Source organism: Balearica regulorum, chromosome 15, assembly GCF_011004875.1.
Source record: "Balearica regulorum gibbericeps isolate bBalReg1 chromosome 15, bBalReg1.pri, whole genome shotgun sequence".
Lineage (NCBI taxonomy): Eukaryota > Metazoa > Chordata > Aves > Gruiformes > Gruidae > Balearica > Balearica regulorum.
Window position 1 is genome coordinate 15,470,263 of NC_046198.1, and position 23,201 is coordinate 15,493,463.

At 37.7% G+C, this 23,201-nt stretch overlaps 1 protein-coding gene across 2 annotated transcripts in view; it reads right to left on the reverse strand.

The window, feature by feature from the left end:
- Positions 1-23,201, reverse strand: part of LMTK2 (lemur tyrosine kinase 2) — a 42,481-nt gene that overhangs the window by 15,742 nt on the left and 3,538 nt on the right. For both annotated transcript variants that reach the window (XR_012837819.1, XM_075767071.1), the window contains exons 2-6: positions 11,764-11,888; positions 10,827-10,971; positions 8,961-9,034; positions 8,311-8,429; positions 6,826-6,913 (exon numbers count right to left, since the gene is read on the reverse strand). Coding sequence is in view for 1 of the 2 variants with exons in the window: in XM_075767071.1 (XP_075623186.1) it covers positions 6,826-6,913; positions 8,311-8,429; positions 8,961-9,034; positions 10,827-10,971; positions 11,764-11,888 (551 nt within the window). In the remaining variant the exon portion in view is untranslated. The remainder of the gene's footprint in view (positions 1-6,825; positions 6,914-8,310; positions 8,430-8,960; positions 9,035-10,826; positions 10,972-11,763; positions 11,889-23,201) is intronic.

Below are 23,201 nucleotides of genomic sequence, written 5' to 3' on the forward strand. Positions count from 1 at the left end.
AACTTAACTGTCACACAATAATACTTTCCATTAAAAAACAGTTTGATGAGCCTCTGTTTTTAAATGAGATGAGTTTTCAAGTGCAAAGCTGACTGTCTGGAATTTGCAAGGGGATAGAAGGGAAAGACCAGAGAAAAGGGTTTTGGACGTTGCCAGCTCACCATAGCTTTACATCTAAAAGAGCACTGCAATACAGCCCACTCCAGTCAAGGAATGCAGAGGATGGCAGCGGTTCTTCGGAATGGAGGCAATGCTGACCAACAGCCACACAATTAATGTGCCCACAGAGGCACTCCATAAATTACTAAAAAAAGACCAGCTTTGAAATAGAGGGAAGATAACTGAAAGTTGTCAAACATTCAGGAAAAGCAAGGCTATAGTAAGTGAATCCAAGTGAGGCGGGAGAACAAGTTTCTCATGTCGCTGTTGTTCCTGCCTTCCCAGTTGAACTTTTAACCCAGCACTGCTATATTTTTGTTATTGCAAATATACACTTTCTGTAAATTTAGCAAAATATTTCAGAAGGTATCACAACATATTACATCACAACTTTCACCAGTGTTAACATTCTGGGCTCTAACTGTCCAGGTCCATTTTCTGCCTAAATCTTGGGCCAGGAAGGAGACCAAAGGGAAGTCTTGAGACTGACCAGACAAGAAGGCAGTCTTTGCACTGGCTAAAAAGCACTCTGATGTTCAGGAAAGACTGAAGATCACTAAACTTCCTTTTCCTCTGGTGCTCACGTACATTATGGATCTATAACTGAAGCATCTTATTCCTCCTTACCACGGTTAACCAAGGATAACAATTTACCATTCTATTAATTCAAGCAGTAGAGCTCTGTGTGGTACATTAAAATCCAACAGTGCAGTGACAGCTGAAGCGACTGGCTGGACAGTCACGAACCTGGGTTATATCTAATAAAATAAGAAGCAATGGGACTTAAAAGAAGACATTACTCCTATGTAAGACAACTTCATTTTAATTTTTTAAAACATGCATACATTCTACAGTACACACAAGCTGCTATTTGATCTTAGTTTATACATACTTCTTGTGCTGCAAGTAGTTATACCACCTAGTGAGAAAGCATCCATAACTTCTAACACTGTTTAATGTTGCAGAAGCCTTCATTATCTTCTCTTTATCCTGATTTTAGCTACTAATTAAGTAACATTTAAGTATTTGCATCCTACAGAATTACAGTTTTTAAAATGTTTCCTGAAGATTCTTCTGATTTACAATTACAGCTTTACTATCAGACTGGCTCATGTATATATGTATAAACATTCTATAAAAACACACACATCCCCCTTTCTACCTTGCCAGAGCAGATTTACCAGACCAGAGTTCCAAAGAACTACAAAATGAACCGTGGCCATAACACGCACAGATTCCCAATTGTGCAGCCTAAAGAACAGAAGTACAAAACACCGAGCTTAACTGACTCTAGGTGGCAGCAAACACCTGAAGAAAGTCAAACTCTCCAAAATTGTTGTCATTCATTAAAACAGCACCTGGTTACTTTGGGTTTGTCCCAGGTGGATTAAGTTCCTAAGATGCCTGAAACACACCAAGGAATTACTTTTAATTTTTAAATGCATTAGTAACAGCAGTGCTGTGTGGCATCCCTTGTTTACTAAATAATTCATGTAGACACACATTTTTGTAGGAAATACAACTTGTATTAAATCCAGCATCTTGAAACATACTGGTTCTATTTTCCCCACTCTATTCTAATTGAGGCTACAATCAAGGTTAAAAGCATAAACCAGTTTTTTGGGGGTATTGCTTTAAAAGGATTTACTTATACCAAACTAGGGGGAACCAATGAGTACACTCAAGTGCTGGACTGCCATCCAGAAGGACCTGGACAGGCTGGAAGAGAGGTCCAACAGGAACCTTATGAAACTCCAGAAGGACAAATGCAAAGTCTTACACTTGGGAAGGAAAAACCCTTTCCAACAACACAGACTGAGGACTGACCAGCTGGGCAGCAGCTCTGCAGGAAGGGAGAGCAAACTGAACATCAACCACCTGTGTGCCCTGGCAGCAAAGACTGCCAGGAGCCTCCTGGGCTGCATAAACAGGACCACAGCCAGTAGAAGACCCTCCTTCTCCTGGGACTCCATGAAGAACTAGGTTTCGCCTTTCCTCCTGTTCTTCCCAGTTCTAGCACAATCAGTTCAGCCATCTTCGTTAAGTCTTAATATGCTTTTTCTCTGTAACAGCCAGAAGCTAGGGACATATTTACATGCAGTACTCTTGGGTACTTTTCCGGTTCGTGCAAATTCCACATTTGGTTCATCCAAAACACCCAAATAGCTGACATGACTTTTTAAACCAGTAGGTACCGGTGACAGGGTTTTAAAAGTGTAAAGAAGTTACCAAGTTATGTCTACTGGACACTTTCTACCAAGTTGGAAAGATACCTGCTAAGTCACACAATGCCAGAGAATTGCTGCTTTCGAAGTTCTTAGACAACTAAAAAGACTAGCCCTGCCTCCCCCCTCCAATATGGCTTCACAGTGTAAGTACCTGTAGTCACTACCATTAAAATGCCTGAAAGTGCTGTATGGTATAGAGCACCTATACCATCAGAAAGTTGTTTTGGCATATATAAGTTTAAGAAATATTAAACAGTTCTTAGAGCACAAAGAGTCTTTGAAGCCAACAGCCATGATCTCTGAAGTTGTCATGAATTGTCAACACCCCCCCCCTTTTTTTTAAGCTACACACTACTGATATATCTACTATTTGCCTCATATTGGTATTGACTATAATTATTAAACAGATTTGTTGAACCTTTGGTTAAGCAGTTTTCATTCCAAAGATTCTTTTTTCATTTGAAGATAATGTTTTCAAGTGGCAGTAATTAGAAAAAACCCAAACAAAAGAACCAACCACTGCAGGCAGGCACCTTCCACTAACAGCAACATCCCTAAAGCAAGCTACAGGGCATTCTAGGCACATACTGCATCCTGCTGATCTCATCTGCTCAGGGAATTGCAAGACTTGAAGACATTTCTGTAAGAATTTGATAGGCAAATCAGCCTCACAATATACATGCTAGTTCCACATTTGAATAACTTTCCTTTACTCATAAATTATGTCACTCCATTAGAGGATTTGCTGTGCTGACAAAATGCTGGCCACACACGGCTGAGTAATATATTAAAGTTAATAAGCCAGCTACCACTATTTTTAACCTGGCATCATTCTACAATGTTTAACAGTGAATAGTTAACTATTCATAGAAGACTGTACCAACATACTAAGCAAACTAATACAGGGCTGGGAAGTAAGAACTTACTGAGCATTTCTTTTTATATTTACCATTTTTTAAACAATTTTAACACAGGCAAAGGAAAATTAGGATTCAAAAGCTTTAAATCATGTATGTGCAACTGACCCCTCTTGCTTCTTGCTCAGTTCTGCAAAGCAAGGGACATAGAGCAACATGGATTACCTTATAAAATAGGCTAAATGCTAGCAAATACAGTTACTGCACATACAACCAAGGAATCTCAAGTTACAGAAATACATAAGTGGTTTATACGGCCAAGACGACAAGTAAGTTAGCTTGCATGACATTCAACATTGCTACCGCGACAGCTCTGGTATCTCTGCACTACAGTTTCCAGTGCCTCTGATCAAGATGTTTCAGTGCCAAGGAGCCTGGGAACTGATAATCCAACAGGGCTGCCCAAGCAGCCAAGACAAGGTCAAGTGGCCCTAAAAAGGCTGCGAATCCTGGTAAGAGGAGTTGCAGAAGGGGGACGTGCTGAGAGAGTGTGAAGAAAACAACCGCTGTACCCTCTAGACTGTGTTGGTCAGTAGAATAGCCACATTTTTTATTACTTAATATGCCAAACTTGCAAAATAAAGTCTACATTGCCAAAAGAACTTCAAAAGAACTTGTCATCTGAAGACATTTAAATTTCCTATCCAACACAGTTAACATATTTGCCACCTCTTTTCTTAACCATCAAATTCTTAATCAAAAAAACTACAAGGGATTAAAACCAGTAACAAGGTGCAGAGCTTTAGCATAACATTACACTATTGCTAGCGAAACATATTTCTCATCCCTCCCATTTGAACAATAGGTAGTCACCACAGACACTAGAACCTTTAATCAATCACTTCAACTACATCCACCCCTATGGTCTTTCTGCTGAAGAATCAGACTTGTATGTTTTGGAAGCACCTCCACATCCCTGATTTACCTAATTTCAGGAGGCGGGGGGAAAAAAACAAAAAAAACCCCAAACAAACAAAAGAAGCTACAAGCTTTTGAGATCACTCACTAAAAGCCTGAAAAATAAAAGTAACTGCCATCCCAGCCACATTGATAAAAAGCAGCTTCTAGAATATCAGCCTACTGATGCTCCACTAAAAACCTGTCTGCTAAAAATAGCTATCTAGCCATACCTTCTATTCCAAACGGTGCCGTCTGGCTTCCTTCACATTTCTCCCTTCTTCATGTCTCTCCTCTCCCCTCACTCCGATATTGCTACCTCCCACACTAGGCCCTGGGACTACAACACAAATTAGCGACATACAGCGACACTGAGCTAACTTACTGCACTCATATCAATCTCTGCATAAACCAGCCAAGTGAGCACTGGTTTAGTCTGCTTAGCCCCTGCACATTTGTGCGCACAGTGAATAAAATACTACTATGTCTAGGAGATACTCAGCTCTACCAAGTAAGAACTCTTCAAGTGAGCCAGACTTTCAGTATGAAAGTCATGTTAAACTCACTATAATACATAATTTTCTAAAACCAAGTTTTAGTTCACTTGGAATAGAAATCCGCACACACATTTATTTTCCATTCCAAAGAAATTACCTAACTATATTCAAATTTATAAAACTACTACTTTGGCTGTCAAGCTTACTGCCCCCAGTAAACTTTAAAGTGAAAATCTATTTTATCCCCTTAAGTAAAATCCTTTCCAGATTACTCTGCAGGATCATGACAATTTCTGGCATTAATCATCAGGCATCAAACAAAGATATTATTTTTTTCCTGTATACTTAGAGTAGGGCAGTCTTTAAAAGTTACTCCATCTTCAAATTCAAAGTTGGATTAAATAGCATAACTATTTAAAAACATGGCAGCAATTAAATCTGATTAAATATTTGGATGTATATCTGTTAGATTCTATAAAATGCAATTCTTTTTTAAACGTCCTTTTAAAGAACCTCCAATTTGAGTAGAAAGTTTAAAACCAGTAAGAAGTATTCCATTTCTACCTATTGAAAAAATATAAAACCCATTATCTGGTTAACCTCAGGCACCTACTTTTTAATTCTTCACAAAACCGGAACATTTCACTTTGATCAGTCACTTAAAGTTCAGGCGTTTCTTCCATTTGGAAAAGAATATTTTTATCAGCATTTCTGCCTCATTAATTTACCACAGCTAATAAATTTGAGCAAAAGAGCAGTAATGAAAAACAGTTATTTGAGGCCACAGATTAACATGTTTCTCAAGAAAACTCAAAAAGTTCATGTTAACTCTTATTTCCATTGCTTGAGGCAACTAGAACTGTATTTGTGCACCTGAGTGTAAAGGAAAATTCTGTACTAGTGAAGCTGAAAAAAAGGATCTTGCTGATATCCAACTATCTTACTTCTCAATAACATATACATGTACTCCTGAGTTCACTTCTGTCTTGACATTTTTCAAGGAACTCTGCTTTAAATGACATCTAGACCACAAACTTTAAAAGCAGCTACTGAGCCAATGTTTAGATCGCCACCTGGAGTTCTGGGTTTCTTTGTCTTTTAATAACAACATGTTATGCTACAATGAAGCAAAACTCAAGTCCTTCCAGGCCATGGATCCATCACCATATCCACATTTTAGTCTCTGAAGACTCTGTGTATACTGGGTGCAGTTCAAAGTTTCTGTACATGCCTACCACTCCCTTTCTTGCAAGGTAAATTCCAGCACATGCCCAGGAACACAGCGGCTGAGCAAGATTTTTGTGCAACTATCCTTCCCATCTTCAGTGGCTTTTGTGGCACTAACAGCAGGGCAGAAAGCAGCAAGAACACCCTTCACTGTGCTCTTAGCATTTCCTTTGCTGTCCGGGAAGCATAAGGCAGCAGTTGCTTGGGCGATGTGTGGGAGGGAGGGAAAGAAAAGAAGGATAAGAGTAGGGAAAAGAAGAATACAGTAACAGAAAGGATCAAGAAGAGAATAGGATGACGCTGAAAATTCTAGCTATTAGAATACACTCCTTACTGATTCAGGAAGTGAGCTCACCACTGCATTTTAGCCCAAAGCTGCAGAGGACAGTAAAATTTGGGCACTCTGAAAGGGGAAGAGGCAAAAGGTAGGAAATTCTTTCCATTTCCTCAATTAACATTTTCATAGAAATGATAGTAAAAGCGCAATAAGGCTGCACAAAGAGAATTTAGGATGTGATTGTGAGCATGTGCATGTGATACTGGACCACAATAGAAAGCTTCCTTCTGTGACCTCCTTTCCCCTCACAGCTCCTTGCTACATGATGTAGGCTACTGAAAGAGACTAGTAATTCCGTTATCAAAGAAAGTAGAATTTTCCTCTTCAGAACATTCCACAAGCACCTAGAATTTACATGACGAATTGAAAAGAACATAAACAAAACATTACACTTGTGGTCTGACTCTAAACAAAAAAAAAAGTCTGTCTTCTGAAATTTTGGTTATTCAAAAAACTTCCCAGAAAGAAAGAGAATCATTTCATGAGTGAAGGGCAGTAAATACACTACATATAATTTACACCCATGGAAAAACAATGGCAACCTTTTGTCTAGGTGCACTTACCAAGTCACAGAACTCAAAAACTAGGAGATAAGGGATGGCTTCCACACATTGCCCAAGGCACTGGAGAACATTTGGATGCTGAAGAATGCTGGGAGTGAAAAAATACAGTTAAAGGCAGAAAGATCACAGTATACATTATTTGCAGTATAACGCACCACGCTGAAATCCCTACCAGAAGTTTCAACACATAACATCGGCGGGGGGGTGGCATGAACAGAAGGTGCAAGTATCCAAAGCCACAGATTCCATTTGCACCTTTATATCTCCTTTGTATTGCTGCAGCATATCATGGAGAGCAGCTGAATCTCAGAGGATCTCAAAACCAGAAAAGCCATCACTGCCACAAGGCAGTCACACCCATCCTCCCACCATCCCTCATACCCAGAATAAACACATGTAACTGGTTCCTGGACTACGCTGAGGAACTGATATGGCTAAAAGCTAAACCTTTCTTTAGCCAGGTTAGTTCCCAGCCAGATCAGTTACTTTTTCTAAATTGCTTCAAAACCACTTGTGCCAAGGCAGCAGAAGGCATAAGATTTCTTCTTCTGACAACTGCCAACAATTTCAGCCTGAATGCAAATATAAGTAGGACATTAGAGAGCATTAACATTAGAAAGCTCTCTGACCGCTTGCTTGTAGCGTATTCAGGCAAGGTAAACCACACTACAAGGTATGTCTGGTGAACTATGATATACCTCTCTCCCAGTCATCTACAAAAGCTGTTGACTTGTGGCAGTTAGCTCTTCAGGGAGCTCCCACTATTCCCAAAACACAGGAAGAGAGATTACGCTCCCTTTAATATACCAAATTCCTTTCTAGTATACAAAGACTCAACCCCTAGAAGCAAGTATCCTCCAAGTATAACACAAGAGGAAAAGAATACCAGACAATCCTGTTTTATTGGCATTTCCAGTCAGATTTCTCAATTGTGGAATGCTACTGGACTGAAGTTAATCTAATTCTGGTTTGGGTTTTTTTTTGCACACAAGCCTCCTTGCAAGCTACCTGAACAAAATTAGTTTTTATCACTATGCTGCATTTAATTTTTTGAAAAAGGGAATGTTAAAGAAATTAATGTGTATCTGGTAACAGATGAAGTGTTGCCAGTTCCCCTGCTTCTAATAGGAAAGCCAAGTACAGGAGTTACACCTCATTTCTCAGAGGCAAATAATTAGGCATAAGGTCAGTTTGCCATACCAGGAGTTTGTTCCAAACAGCTGTAGAAGAAAATCTGATAAACCAAACCAAGTGCGTTTTCCAGTCACGAACAATAACTGCCAAACACATTTAAGCAAAGGGCTTATTTTTATTTCTAAGCAAAGTCAACTTTCGCTCACTTTGGATTGACTGTATTTCACTTTTTAAAGGCACAAATTTCAGTTATAAGGGAGGGCAAGTAGACACAGTAACACTGAACAAAAGAAATGTCCATAATGCATATGCAGTAGTATGAAGTGTATAAGTTAACCAAACATTACTTACTAATATGGTTCTCCACTTCTTAAAAACTGTTCTTGTTCCTTGGGACCCGCACTTGCCTTCAACTCCTTCACTATTACCCTTGCTACACTACTGCCTGTGTAGATCTCTCCAAGCAGAACCTGAGAAAAGATAACCATTGTGTCTTTAATCAGAGGGGAAGAAATGTTGGAATTTCCCTGCAAAGAAAAATGAAAGCTAAAACATCCTGTGAGAAAGTTTTTCTGGCTTTTTTGTCAATGCATGCAGAGCTTTTGATAATTAAACATCCATACTTAATACCTCTTGACAACTGATCTTCACATCAGCTATCAGAAAACATGTTTTCTGGTGAAGACCACTTATTTACTCAAGATTTTTTCCTAGAAAGAACTGGTAATAACAGGAACGTATTAATTCACATCCATGGAAGTGAAATGTCTACCTAGTAAGTAACTCTGGTAAGAAACTACATGTAAATTAAAAAAAGCACTGATTGGTGCTGTGATTACAGTTAAAAAGTGCATGCAAGGAAACATCTAATTTCAACTTCAGTTTTTTTCTTATGCTATTACTTTTTTTTTTCAGGGTACCATTTTAAAGGAAATACAGTAGCCTAGTCAGTTAGGAATAAGACTCAAACCACAGTACAATATTAAAAGATAACTGCTCACCTTTCCAAACCAGCCATTTCCAATTTCCTGGATGTAGTTTAGACTCTGACGTGCAACTTGAGACTTTGATCCATCTGTCACACACAACAAAACAAATGTAACACATATCAAACCACTCAGTGGCCAAAATTATCAACTCTTGAGGAAATAATGCAAGCTCCTACAGTATTTATTCCCAATTACCTATATACATCCAGACCAAGCAACAAAATCTAGTTTTACTTTCATACTTTATGTATGTCTCATTATGACAGTAGCACTCAAGTGAAACTTTTCTCAGCTCCAGCTTCTAATCCACACTAGAATACTCCCCCTACAACACCACAGCAATTCTCCTTATGAAATGTAAACTTTTCATTTATCATCACATTCAGTAAGAAAGCAAAAAAGCTGGAGTTCCAATTCCAATATAAAAGTGTATCATACCCGTAGCTGGGTAGAGCAAATAACCTACTTACAAAAGTTTCCTATGTAAATAAAAGTAGAAAACCCAAGACAACACTCATTGCTTGTACATCTTAACGTTTATAGTTATAGACAGTTCACTTCTTAGGAGAAAGGGTTGGATTGCTTGTACTCTTCAGCCCAACTGCCCTACTTATAGCTACCATCTGGAAGGAGGACATCTTCTGACTGAAAATACTTCACATAAAGAGCCTGGAGAGGGAAAGGATAGAAAAAAAGACCCAGCCCTTGGCAGAGGACGGACAGTAACACTGACAGGCTCTATAATACAGAGGAGGTTCAGCAGTGATTATCCCTCTGCTACCTAATTGGTTAGGAACACTAATAGATGTACACAAAAACTTTCCATCATTACTACTTGCCTAACTGAGAATTCTAGCCCACATTTTTATTTCCATAAACCATGTTTACACCAGTATTATTTTACTGGAACAGCTATAGCTGCCAACACGCTCCTGAGTACAGACAAGCCTCTATCAGTACAACTACATTTTTACCAGTGCACCTTACTCAAGCACACTGCCTTACTTCTAGCAAAATAACTTCTAGTGACAGAAAGTATCATTTTAACAATTACGCAGCATAGAAGAGCTCACATAAAGGAAAAGTTTTCGCAGATAATTTCCCCCCTGCTCACTAAACCACTGCGTAACATTTCTTTCGTATTAAAGGCACACTGACAGTTTCTTGAAATTTGTAGGTACAGAAATTTTACTAGAAGCTTCCCTGAACAAAGGATTAAGCAACATGACCAATATATGTAAAAATTATATGTGAAATAGTATAACATGAAAACAACTACTGTATGCTAAGCTATGCTTGTAATATTTAAGATGCTTGAGTTTCCTCTTAAGAAAAATTGTATTTTAAAGAATGCATTCCAAAAAACCCTTTCACACAGGGAAAAGAAATCTAATGCTCTGTCTTACCAATATCACGTTTCCATCATGAGAAGTCTACGGCGACATCAAGAAAGTGATGCAGGTGAAATAGTAGCACTGCTGTCAAGTCAGAGATTCACTCTTGCTTCCATTTAAGGCTAATGGCGAAAACCCAGTGACAACTTACCCATGAAGAAAACCACTGAGGAGCAGAAGTCACTAACGCCCTAGAGTACTTCAAACCCTTCATGTATATAGGGGCACAATCAAAGTACTCTAGAGAGGTTTATTTAAGCTGATTTCATTCTCTCAAGCTACCTTACGTGGCACCATGCTGCAAGTTAACATTTCTGAAATAATATTTCACATTTTATCCTATACCCTTCAAAATATATTTACTCAGTTTATGTAAGTTTGTAACAATTAATTTCTTACAGTAAAGTCAAACATAATCAGCTACACTCCATTTTTGACATTGAAATTGCCTGCCTTTGGTTTTTCATTAAAACCAGCATTTTACCTGTACGAGATGGAAACTGGGAGGGAGTTGGTAAAGCAATATTGGGAACTGAAAGAGTAAACACTTCTGCTGGAGACTGAACAGATGGAGTATCTTCTGCTGGAGGTGTAAAATCTATTTCATCATCAAAGTTATCTTCAAATTCCTGCAAAAGAAAATCTTAGTAAACAAGCTGATCTTTGTCTTAAAATTAGCACCAAAACATTTTTCTTAGTTTGAATGAGCAATGGTAAGAAGGCTTAGCTTTTTTCCAAGGAGAGAGAGATATTTTTAGTTTTCTCTTTCTTATTTTCAATTTATTTCTGATTTAAAGAGATTACAGCATCAAGTATTACTTTTAACAAAAAGGGGGTTTTTGTTTGGGGGTTTTGTTTACTTTAAATGCTGTCCCTGGCTTTGAATTAATTACTGTGAACTGCCGAGGCCAGATATTTTCCATTTAGAAATAAACGAGAGCAAAACTCAATTTTAGGAACACCGATAATCGATGTTCCAGAAGTAAGTGTTCTTCTCTCATGATAACAATTCCTCCTCAAGAGTTTTGCTACAGTGGATATGTATCTTATGTATCTTAAACCCTGTCAGCAGACTAAGAAAAACAAATTTAAAAAAAAACACAGAAAAACAACAAAAAGGTTCTTTATAGCAAAATTGTCTCAAGGGTATACTTTCCTACTGATCCTGATAGCTAGTAATGATTTTGAAAAGACATTAAGGATTCTTACTGCAGCATGGACGAAATACTTAAATGGTTGCAGCAAGATTTCACAGCATGTAGAAATACAGTTGCTGGCTATTTCATAAGAGATAACATACAGTGGCACTGAAGCGTCAATAACTGCAGGGTACTAGCACAAATAATCAAGTAAGTATTCTGGATATCAGAACACAGTCAAGAATATCACTTGAATATACACTTGTAACTTCAGATGCTTACCTTGAAATCTATTTCAGGGTCTTTACAGCAGGAGACACAGTTTGCAAGCAGTATTACCAGTACTACCAGAGTACATATAGACAGAATCACAAAAGATGAGGAAATTTCAGCTGTAGCTCCTTCTCCTAGAAATAAACATGTATGTAGTATTATATGAATGTTTATCATTTCGAGAAGTTCCTTCAAAACATATTATCCATCTGCATTTATTTAAAAGATTGAGTTTGAACATTTAACTGTGGATATGATCAAAAATAAGAGGAAACTGAACAAAATATATCTATGCTCTACCACATACTTGCACTGTTCTGGACTTATGCGATTCAAGCTAAGAGGCCGCAGACAACAGGATTTACTAAAGTAGGCAATGAACAGTGATAGACCCAAGCCTCAGGATTCTGTTTAAGTTTTATAGAGGTAACTAAACACAGGTATTAGAAATATCTGGTCTTTTTGAAAACACTTCCCATGAGCCAAAACACCTGCTCTAAGAGAAAAGGCAGCTAGAAGAAATCCTCACTTAAACTGTGTACAAATTTTGATTACTATAAGGCAGTACTATCTTTTTCAATAAACACATTCATGACACTGCCAAATACACAAGCTGCTGTCACAAGTGCAATGGATCTAACCAGCTCCATCCCATTTCTATTTCTTGCAATTCAGTAGGTGATTTGTCTCCATTTCAAGAATTTTAGACATGATCCCCAACCATTTTGCAAACACACTTCCAAATACTTTTCCTAAATTTTATATATAAACATTGTACAACACACTTTCTATGATTGAGTCAGGTTATTACTCACGCTGGATCAAAAGCCTCAATTGACATTTCATAAAAATCTTGTCTTTGCCAGGGGAATTAAACCCATTTTCATCCCTGTTTTGATCTTAAGTTGAGAACAAAGATACGTAGTTCCCTAGGAGACCACAGCACACATTGGGAGGGTTTTTGTTGTTGCTTTTTAAAGAGGTACTGCCACAGGGACTGGAAGAGTAGGTGTACCATATCGGATTAAAATATATTTAGATATGACATCAGTGTTAAACAATGTCAGGTGACTTTGAGTGGATTTTTTAGGGAACGGCTGAGCATCAGAATACAGTATAAAGGAAGCCTCAAAAAAAAAATAAAATTAGAAGTTGATCACTAGTTAAGGGACAAACTTGTCCACCTACCTCTTAGTTCTTCAAAAAACCCTACAAAAACTAATTAAGAGATTTCCAGAAAAAGCTACAGCATTTCATTATGTTCCACTTACAGAGTATTTACTGATTTAAATGACATGTAAAGAGTAAATTGACAATCAAAATACTGCCTTAAAAAGTGTTAGCATACTTTCAGAAGATCACATTTTCTGTACAATAAGTTAGGAATATTATCTATACAACAATAAAAGTTAACCAAAAAGGAGGTTTACAAACAAGCGATCCTGTTTCCAGTTTCCACCATAGCTCTGACATTCATTCTAACCTCATTAGAGGTCACAAATACTCCATTTATAGATATTAGGTACTGTTCAAACACAGATCAACCATGATGTGAGGCTACTCGCCACCTTTTAGTCAAAATTCCGAAGAGAAGAAAAATCTCTGGAGAGAGCTCTGAATAGAATGATTTATATCCATTTCAATCAAGTCTTCTAGATAACATCCATGTATTTTTCCATTTGTAAGCATCAATAAGAAAAAAGGAGAGGGTAACAGCCAATTTATGTTTACTTCCTTCAGATGTTCAGTAACCTAAGACTGAAAATTATCTAAACCACAAATACAAGCATTTTGTGAAGTCATTAGCTAAATTACTGTAACAAACACAGAGGTAACATAGCTTTAGATAAATATAAGAGATTCCTTTGAACTAACTGAAACCAAATAATAAAAGGTAGCTTTACTACAAAAAGAGTAAACATTTATGTTACCAGGTAGTACTAATTAAAATTACTATTTTAAAGACATTTTTCCAAAACAACTCCACCTATTTTCCAAACAACTTCCTCACCTTCACCACCAACTTCACTGAAGTGAGAAGTCAACTCACTGCAGATCATCTACTGAACAGATACAGAATTTCCCTAATAAACACCCGCGAACACATTACCACAACTACAATGTATATTCCTCCCAGTAGAAGATGAAGACTCCTGAACCCATAGAATGTTTCATCCAGTGTACCAGATGCATTCGGGAAAGTTAACCAAGCAAAATAAATCACTACACGATGAACTCTGACACCAAGAATATGTTTTATTATTCACAAAATGCATTACTAGCATGTCTTAAAAGACTACTTCAAAAACTACTATTTGAAGACCAACATCAGACCAGATCCTTAAGAGGGAGGTATAAAGCACCTCACCTATGAAGTGTATAAAACAAAAAAAATCCTATCAAACTTCTATTTTGGGTTTATGGTACACTATGATGTCTCCTTTTTGATGCCCACACGGCTAACATGAATTTTTCAGCACCTTCCTGTTCCCCCCAGGAGATGAGCATTATCACTTTTCATTAGCATCCTCCCCTGCTCCAAATACTGTATCTTCTTCTATAGGGTCTTTGTGACCAGTCTCTATCAAAACTTGGAGCAATTCTTCAAAATTTGCTTTACTGCTTTCAATCTTACTGATTCTCTGCCAAGACCTGACAAGGGGCTTGTGCACCAGAAGTACATCTATTGTAATTATAATTGCTGGTCTAGTACAAGATGTTATCTCTACCTACACACTTCTGCCCATGCCCTTGGACTATCACAACTACAGCAGCATGACCACGTATTTACACAGACATTACCATGCACATTTCAACTTAGGATCCCTCTTTTGACCCTGCAAAAATTACAAGTTATCACAGCAAATCTAACTAGGAGGATTCAAGCTCCTGGTGGTCTTATGCCAGTTTTCTGGTTTAGTTAACTCAAAATGAGACACAATGAGCACTAACAATCATAAGCTGCATTTACTGTACGTGTTAGATACACTGCACATGTATTCAGCTATTTTATATGAAAAAGAGAGCATTTTTTGCTGGAATTCCCTCTGTAAAAAAAAACCCTGCACATTTATCAAGCCTAAAATCTACGTGTTTTATGCAAGTTATACTCTTCCTCATGATTATAATCATCTCCTTTAAATGTCCTGGAATAAATACAGAAAAAACCCCACTGCTGTTCATTATGTTACTTCCTAACCTTACAGACCTTTTATAATTCCCAAGAAAAGAAAGTGTGTGAACTAACAGCAATTAATTGGAGAAAGTAATGAAGTTAAAAAAAGGAAAGCAAAGATCACCTTTGAAAAGGCAGCTAACAGTTCATTAAGATGGAAGTCATCTAAACTTCCAAAAGCACAAGGAAAATTTCACATACAAAGTTATTAAAAGGTGCTTTAATACAAGAAAAACACCAATTATCATGGGCAAGTTTCTGCAACACAGAACAGCATTTCAGATGACTCATACAACTGAGAGCTACTAACTAAGAATTACAGAATCCATCTCTATTTGGATAAACTTTGATGTCTCTCACATAGTCATTAATAAGTGATATTTTTTAATTTGCATTTCTTTTTAAAAAAGAATGTAAAATTAAGTATAAAATTATGGCAACCAATAACTGGGCTAAAATTTATTATAAGTGAAGTTATTTTAATAGCTTGCATAAATACATATTCAGTGATGGAAGTCACTGATTAAGTATTGGAACTGGTGTTTGACAAAGTGCTGAAGAATCTGCTGCAATATAACCTCTTTTGCATTTTTCAACTATTTCTATCCAACGATTAATTCACTGGAGCTTAGTAAAATGCTGCAGAACTGAAAAGGGAGATGTTTAATACCTCCTTTTGTTTGTAAATTGTGAAAGTATGAAGGAATGACAGCTATTTATTGTAAGATCCTGACAGAAAAAGCAACCAGAAAGAAATCCATTCAATAAAACGCAGAGTTCTATATAGTTATTACAGGAAATAGTTTTAATAAAAACACTTGTTAAAATATATTGTAAATTTAATTTAAACCTAGATTAAAAAATCCAGTAAATATCACTCTCAACTTCATAATGAATGCAGAAGTTAAGAATCTTAACATAATAGATTCTAGAAGTAGAGAATTTAATAAATTCACTCAGCATATCATCTCAGTTTAAAAACCTACCATATTTAATGTAACCCTACACAGTAACAGCCTACTACATCTCAGGATCTATCCAGAAGTCAGAATCTGGTCTTTAGGAAAGGAACTGCAAAACAGATCCAAAAAATACTATATATAAAATGCCAACAATATAAGGCTTCCTGTCACTTAATAGTCTGCTTTGGTCTGGTATATACAAACTACTTAAGCAGGAGGAAGAGGCCTGTATTATATCACTACTATATTAAAATAAGCAGGAGATGCAACGTGTCTCTGTTACTATATGTGTTACTGCAAGGTTGACACAACATAACGTTTTTACAAAGAACTCTGTGCTAGTAAACGTTCCATCTCAAAATGGCATCTAGATGATCCTAAATTATCAACACAGAAAATAAGGTCTTTTTTCAAAGCCTCACAGTATTAAATACTGATTCTATGCTGTTATTTAGCTACTTCTAAAAAGTACATAAACAACTCAAAGCCCTGGCTGAGGTAGGTCTTTAATTACCAGCTACTGAAGCAGATTCTTCAACATCTCTGAGGACTGCCATTTCATAATAAGTTTTACACTGAAGTCTAAATTTGAGCATAGCACATCTGAAGTCAAACCCTGTGCGCAGGCAAGAACATGGTCACTGAAAAAACAACAATGATAAATTATGCTGGCATTCTCAGGATAAAGTATAGACATGAGAACATACACTTCAGTATTTATCAGCATGTTTCAAGGAGTGGAAAACGTTATTTTCATACAAAGTATTTTTCAAAGCAATGTATATAGGTCAGGATTCTCTATACCTTCCCAAGTTTCTTTCAAGTCTACTTTCCTTATAAGATAGTTCACTGACTACCAAATGCAACAACTAAGCAAACAAAAGTTGGTTCCTCACTAGAGCTGGTTTCCGTCTCTATCTGATTTCCCAGTCTGCCCGCAAGACTCCCAAATACCCACGTGTGTCATCTACCTGTGGCTTCCTTTGCTCCCATTTACGAGGAGCAAGAGGCATGCCAGCTTGCCAAATGGTCCGGTCACGTCCACTTGCCAACCCACAGCCACCACGCTGAATGATACAGGACCAGGCGTAACTGAGGGGCGGCAGGCCTGCCCTCCTTCTGCGACCAGACTATGAAAGGCCACGGCACTTGAACTCTGACTCTTTCAAATTTGGTTCAATGTGATTAATCACATTATTAAGGTCTCAACTGTCAGGAAACTGGGCTAAAAAAAATGCATGACACCGCACCGTTCTAAGCTTGGGGGAAAAAAGAAAAGTAAATGTACATGACAGACATTACTGAGCACACTAATAAAAGACATTCACTACTGTGATAAAGGTAGTGCAAGGCCCAGATAAATTAAGCATTATTAGGGCACAGCGAACTTGAAGGGAGCATCTGATTTTAAGCTTCCAGCACAGTAGTTGCTATGCGACAACAGTCCCACTGCATAGCAAGAGCCTCTTTGCTTTCAAGAGCAGCTATATAAATGGCAGTTCTGCACTAATAGCTATAACTATTTCCAGCACAAATCTAGCATGACAGCAGTCACTTGAACTGTCTCTTGGACGCCCTCAAATTATGATCATGAACTGAGGTGTTACTTTATGACACCACGTCAGAACAGAGTAGCCTTTAAAATACTAATGAATGACCAAATCTAACTTTGCTCCCTCGCTACTTCCATGGTATCTTTCATAAACTTCACCATTTACTTACTCCCTGTTTAATGGATACTAACATAACCAGATTAAAAAGTGTACTATCACCCTAGTTTATAGTGGTTTTGATAAATATGATTTTAAAAGCTATCCTGACTTTCCTAAATAATACTGTCATTCTCTCCTATGCTAGCAATTAAGCAGGAAAGTGTTCTCAACTCCTACCCAGTTGTTCACAAACCAGATCGAGATCATTATCTTTTCCTCACAAAGGGTTTCTCCTGTATTTATTTACTCCCTGAAATCTTCAGAGGTTTGCTACCAATAAGCACAAAACCAATACAGATACAACCAGGCCTGTAAGTTCTGAAGGCCTATGAGTAACAGGTAGAATACTAAAACAAAAGCCTATTCAAAACAATTTTAGACGCATCTACGGTGTAATGGCTGATTTGTATGACAAGGTAAAGCACAACATGCATTGCAGCTCCTGTATTTCACAGGAAAAAAACAAAACAACTCAAGAGCACGTTCCATTAGTTACTGCATTCCCGTCATCTCATTTTTTCCTGCTATGCTCCATTTAACAACTAAGCCAAAGAACAGCATCATTTTTGAGAATAAGTTTTGAAGGAGTGTTGTTTGCACTTCAGACATTCTTTTGAGAAAAAGAAAAAAAAAAAAGACTTGTTGGATGAGAGAGGCACTCCAAATTCCAGTCAGCCCTCTGATTTGAATGGCCGTTACCAGTACAAGAAAAAGAAACATCCCCAAGATCTCAGATGACTTTCATTGACTTGACGTCCTCAACACTATGCCAGCACCTTAATGAAATCTAAAACTGTTTCCAAATGCCCAAAATATTTCAAGCAGAGACTGGAAACGTTCCTTCATTGAGCAAATCCCTAAGAACAGACATATATAATGTTCCTTGAGGGACATTTATGAGGTTCTCAGTTTATACCTGAAATTTTCAGCTTTCAGATTTTTAGTACTTATTGCCATTCAAAGAAAACACAAATGTTTAAAGTTTTGAAAGAATAAAAATAACCTGGAACAAACTTTTGAAAATTTTGTTAATTGTAGAGAGTTATTTCAAAAGTCTATCCTCTCATGACATTATTACTACTCTTGTATTGGATAATGTAAAGTTTGCATAACTAATAGAAGTAATATTATAATATATACTAATAGAAGTAATATTGTAATATTCAGTATGAATATTACAAATGTATCTTTATGCAAAACCACTTTATCACTTGATTTTATTTTCCCTTCTTCCTTACAACTATGGAACATCCTAATCACTAGATATAGTCTCAAGAAAAAAATCTCTTAAGTACAAATAACTACAGCTGTCCAAGTTACATATGCACACTTGCATTTAATCTTTCTGTATACAAGAAGCAGTAATTAACAGTTTGTCAACAAAACTATTTCCTGCCTAAGTCTGAATTGTGTTACAGGGCCTAAATCAAAGCCTCATGCTTAGAAAGATGCAAGTAAGATGACAAGACTTTCAAAGGTAATGGAAAAAAATGTTAAAAATCAAAAATCACATACAGGTTACTCTTACTATATTCTTCTAAATAGAAATCAAAACATTTTACCTCTCTAACGCAATGTGTCCATTACAATCCCTATCTTACCCTACAACTCAATTAAAATATTTAAGTCGCTTATGAGGGAGGTGGGTAGGATGAAAGGCCGATACACACGCACAGACAATTCTTTTGAAAGGCCACCAGCTTTTCTTCTTTACAACAGTTAATCATCAGAAGTCAGGGTAATGAAGACAGCAAGTGGCAACTTCCTACAGAGTTTTTCCCCATGAAGCAATAAAAAACCCTCTGACACATTCCTCCAACCCACCTTGTGTTCTGGATATAGTTCTGCAGTGACAAAAGCCAGTTTCATAGTTAAATGTGTTTTGTGGACATGTGACCCTGAAATCATTACTGTCCTATGCAACAAGTTAAAATACATTCAAGAAGAAATATTACCTACTTCATATCACAACTGGATATGTAACTCTATGTTAACAAGTCTTGGCAAATTACGTCAGTCCTCCCATTTGTCCTTACAAAGAATACAACAAGTCTATCCTGCAATCTAAGTCAATGCTTTTTCAAACTATTTTATCCCATGCTCCCCCTAAATACTTTTACAGTGTGCTTCAAGGGAGTTTCTGGAGCTGCTTAAGTCCACCTTATATGCAAGGATGGCACAGGTTACATACCTAAGGCAAGAATATCTGGGGCAATGCCAGATTCTCATGTCATACAGCACCCTCAGAACAACACAGCTCCGATCCTCATTTTTTCTGAACGCTTGTCCTGGCCTAAGTGTTGGCTGAACAGTTAGTTACTAGCAAACTGTGAGATGGGGTTAGTTTTACATTTCTGTCCTTATTCTATTACCCTTAAAGTCTTCCCAGTAATGTCAAAGAATTACTCACACAACAGCATACTGCTCAATTTTAATAAGGACTAAATATAGGCTAGTACTTCAAGTGTTTACAGAGTGAGATCTGTTTGAAGTTTCAGTGTTAGAATCTCATGTTTGCACAAAGGCATCTTAAGGTAAAAAAAATATGCATGTTAAATAATTATGTATCCTATGCCTTCATGGCAGTGTTTCTGGAAAATCTGGCTAGCATTATCATCTTGCAAAGGTACTGGCTGATTCTTAAGAGTGTGTGTGTATATATATAAAATAAGTTCTGCAGAGCATACTTTATATTTCTAGATGTTGGTTTTGTCAATTCCTGCACAAGTACAGCATGTTTTCATCTGCAATACTATTTCTCCAACAGTGAGGCACAGGAAAGCTTGGAAAGCAAAACATCAGTGTATCTCTCATCATTTGACAGGAATACAACCTATTAAGATATATTGGTTTTGAAGAGACTACTTTCTTTCAGTTCATGTGAAAGGAATCCATACACGCAACCTTCATGTGATAGGATTTTCTCGAATCTTGATTTTACAGTAGATGCATTTCCAACTCTGATGTACGACTGGGTTAAGAAACGTGGGAAAGAAAGAAGGCAGCAGCATTTTGCTAAAAGAGCTTATTCAGCTCTGTTTTCTCATCCCTATTCATAGCCGAAGGAAGAAGGACAGGCCATAGGATGAATAACTGATTTTGAAGAACTGGATCTGGTCTACAGGCTGAAAACTTAAAAGTCAGCACTCAAAAGTCTTCTGTTAAAACTTTCTACACCTCTTTCATACCGAAGAAGTCTCACAGTGCAGAGGTAGTCCTAATAAAGTCACGTCACTGTTAAGTCACTGCAGTGATCATAGAATGGTTTGGGTTGGAAGGGACCTCAAAGATCATCTAGTTCCAACCCCCCTGGCTGCGGGCAGGGACACCCTCCACTAGGCCGCATTGCCCAGAGCCTCATCCAACCCGGCCTTAAACACTTCCCGGGATGTTTCCTTACCACTAAGGAAACTTCTGTAAGCCCGTAGCCTTGGACAATGTGTTACTTTGTACCAGCATTTTATACTGAAAATCCCTCAGAACACAATTCATTGACATAACTCGCTTCACACCACCACCTTGCCTAAGCCACAAGTGGCACACCAGCTTGCTACAGGTAGTGCTTGAACTATGCATGTAGACTGAAACAGCTATCCTGACACACTTTGCACATTTCTGATTATCAATGTGTCTACAAAATGTTTCTAGTACCACTGATGTTGCTCAAGACCTTTCATAACAATGAAAACAGAGTTTACACAGAGCAATAAAACCATCAAAGCTATTGCAAATTGTATCCAGAATCAAATTGTATCCACACCAAATAGAAAGGCAGACCCAAAATAAAAATCTAAGGAAGACTCCAGTACTCCATGTGCTGTCCTTCTGCTGCAGAATTGGAGCACTAGGACTGAAACAGAGAACTATGATCTCTGGAGCCTCTGGCATTATACTGACTGAGGGTCCCTTTATCCTGTGCAGGTAAACCACGTGCGGACGGTGACTGAAACCAGACTACAGCCAATGTCTAGAAAATTACTTCTACTCAAATTTGCGTCACAGTTCATCAGTAACCCCCCAAAATATAACTTGTTTTCTGTGATTTTTCAATAGAATGCTGGATCTCACTATGTAACACCAACACTTTTTTTTTAATTCAGCATCAGAGGCAAAATCAGCACTAATGGGCCCTTTCAAACCAACGACCTGTGCCTGACACTATGACAATATACCTTTAGACCGCCTCTGATCAGTGCTACCTTAGTACGCTGCAATGATACCTGAGGAATTATCAAACACACCCAAGCACTCAAGATTGAGAAACGACCTCAAAAAATTACCTCCTCCTCTAAGGACATCTCTAGTTGTAGGGAAGTCCAGACACTTTACAGCCAGAGGCAGAGAAAGTAGACCAAGCCTGTGAACAAAGCCTTGCATGGAACATCCCTGCAGGCCAAAGAGTCAGGGTTGGCTTCTTACCTCAATCACAATCTCACAGATAGAAACAAAAGATAAAAGACAACTTAGCAGCTCTGGCTCTACAATTATTAGGCGTCTGGGACAGAAGTTAGAAGAAGAAATATAGTGAGAAGTAAACAAGTTTAATGCTTGAAAGAGAGAGAAAAGATAGACCACTCCCAAGAAAAGTATATACCACTAATTAAAATCCACACCTTACAAGCAAGATTTTTCTTAACTTCGAGTGATCAAGTCACTCACTTGCATATGCTTAGACGCTTTTCTTGTTACGTGCAAGTGTCCCATACAGTTTACACTGTACCTAACCATGGGCCACAACCACAATTGGGCCCCAGTCTGACAGAACTCCAAGTGAAACATCAAGCCAACTCAAAAGCAGCGGTTTTCCCAGGAGTATATATATGCTACAGAACTTCTCTTAACAAATTAAAAAAAGTGACTTAATTTCAGAGGTTTAACTTGTCATCTATGGCCAGCTGACTATATTAGATACAGCTGCATGAACATCTAGGTACTTTAGATGTATGTCTCGGGATACTACACACCAATTTCTAAGCACCTTTTCCTGGATTGCACACAACCAAGCCCATCAACAAGGACTCACTGCCACGACATTCAGCTGGTCCAGGAGGGAAGTCCCAAGACTGAGGTTCTCAGCACAAACCAAGAAAGCGGGTATACACCAGTCCAGCTGCCTCAATTCAACTGAATAGACTACGAAATTCATAACAAATGTAAAAATGAACACACCTGCTACAAATGCTAAGACCTATTTAAGTTTTACAGGAAAATAAGACTATTTTTGAGTTCCTGATACTTTGTATTTGCAGAGACTTCATAAACGACAGAGATGATAGAAATACTTTGTCTGAAATTATACACACACCCCTGGTTCAGATTCTCAGCTTTCTTGGAGAGGCAGCTGAATTAAGGTCAAGTATGGAAATCCAAATCAGAAGAACAGAGAGCCTGAATGTAAATGTAAAGCTTTAGCACAGTAAAGCAGACATGTCAGATTAGAATGCACTATGTTTGGCTGCAAAATACTGCTGCTAAGGAGTAGCTCCCAAACGCCCTTACTTCAGCCACACAGTACTGAAAGTGGAAGACATCTTAGTCTGATGCGTTCAGGCAAAATCACTAATACTCCACAGGCTCAAAACAACTACAGCACTCAAT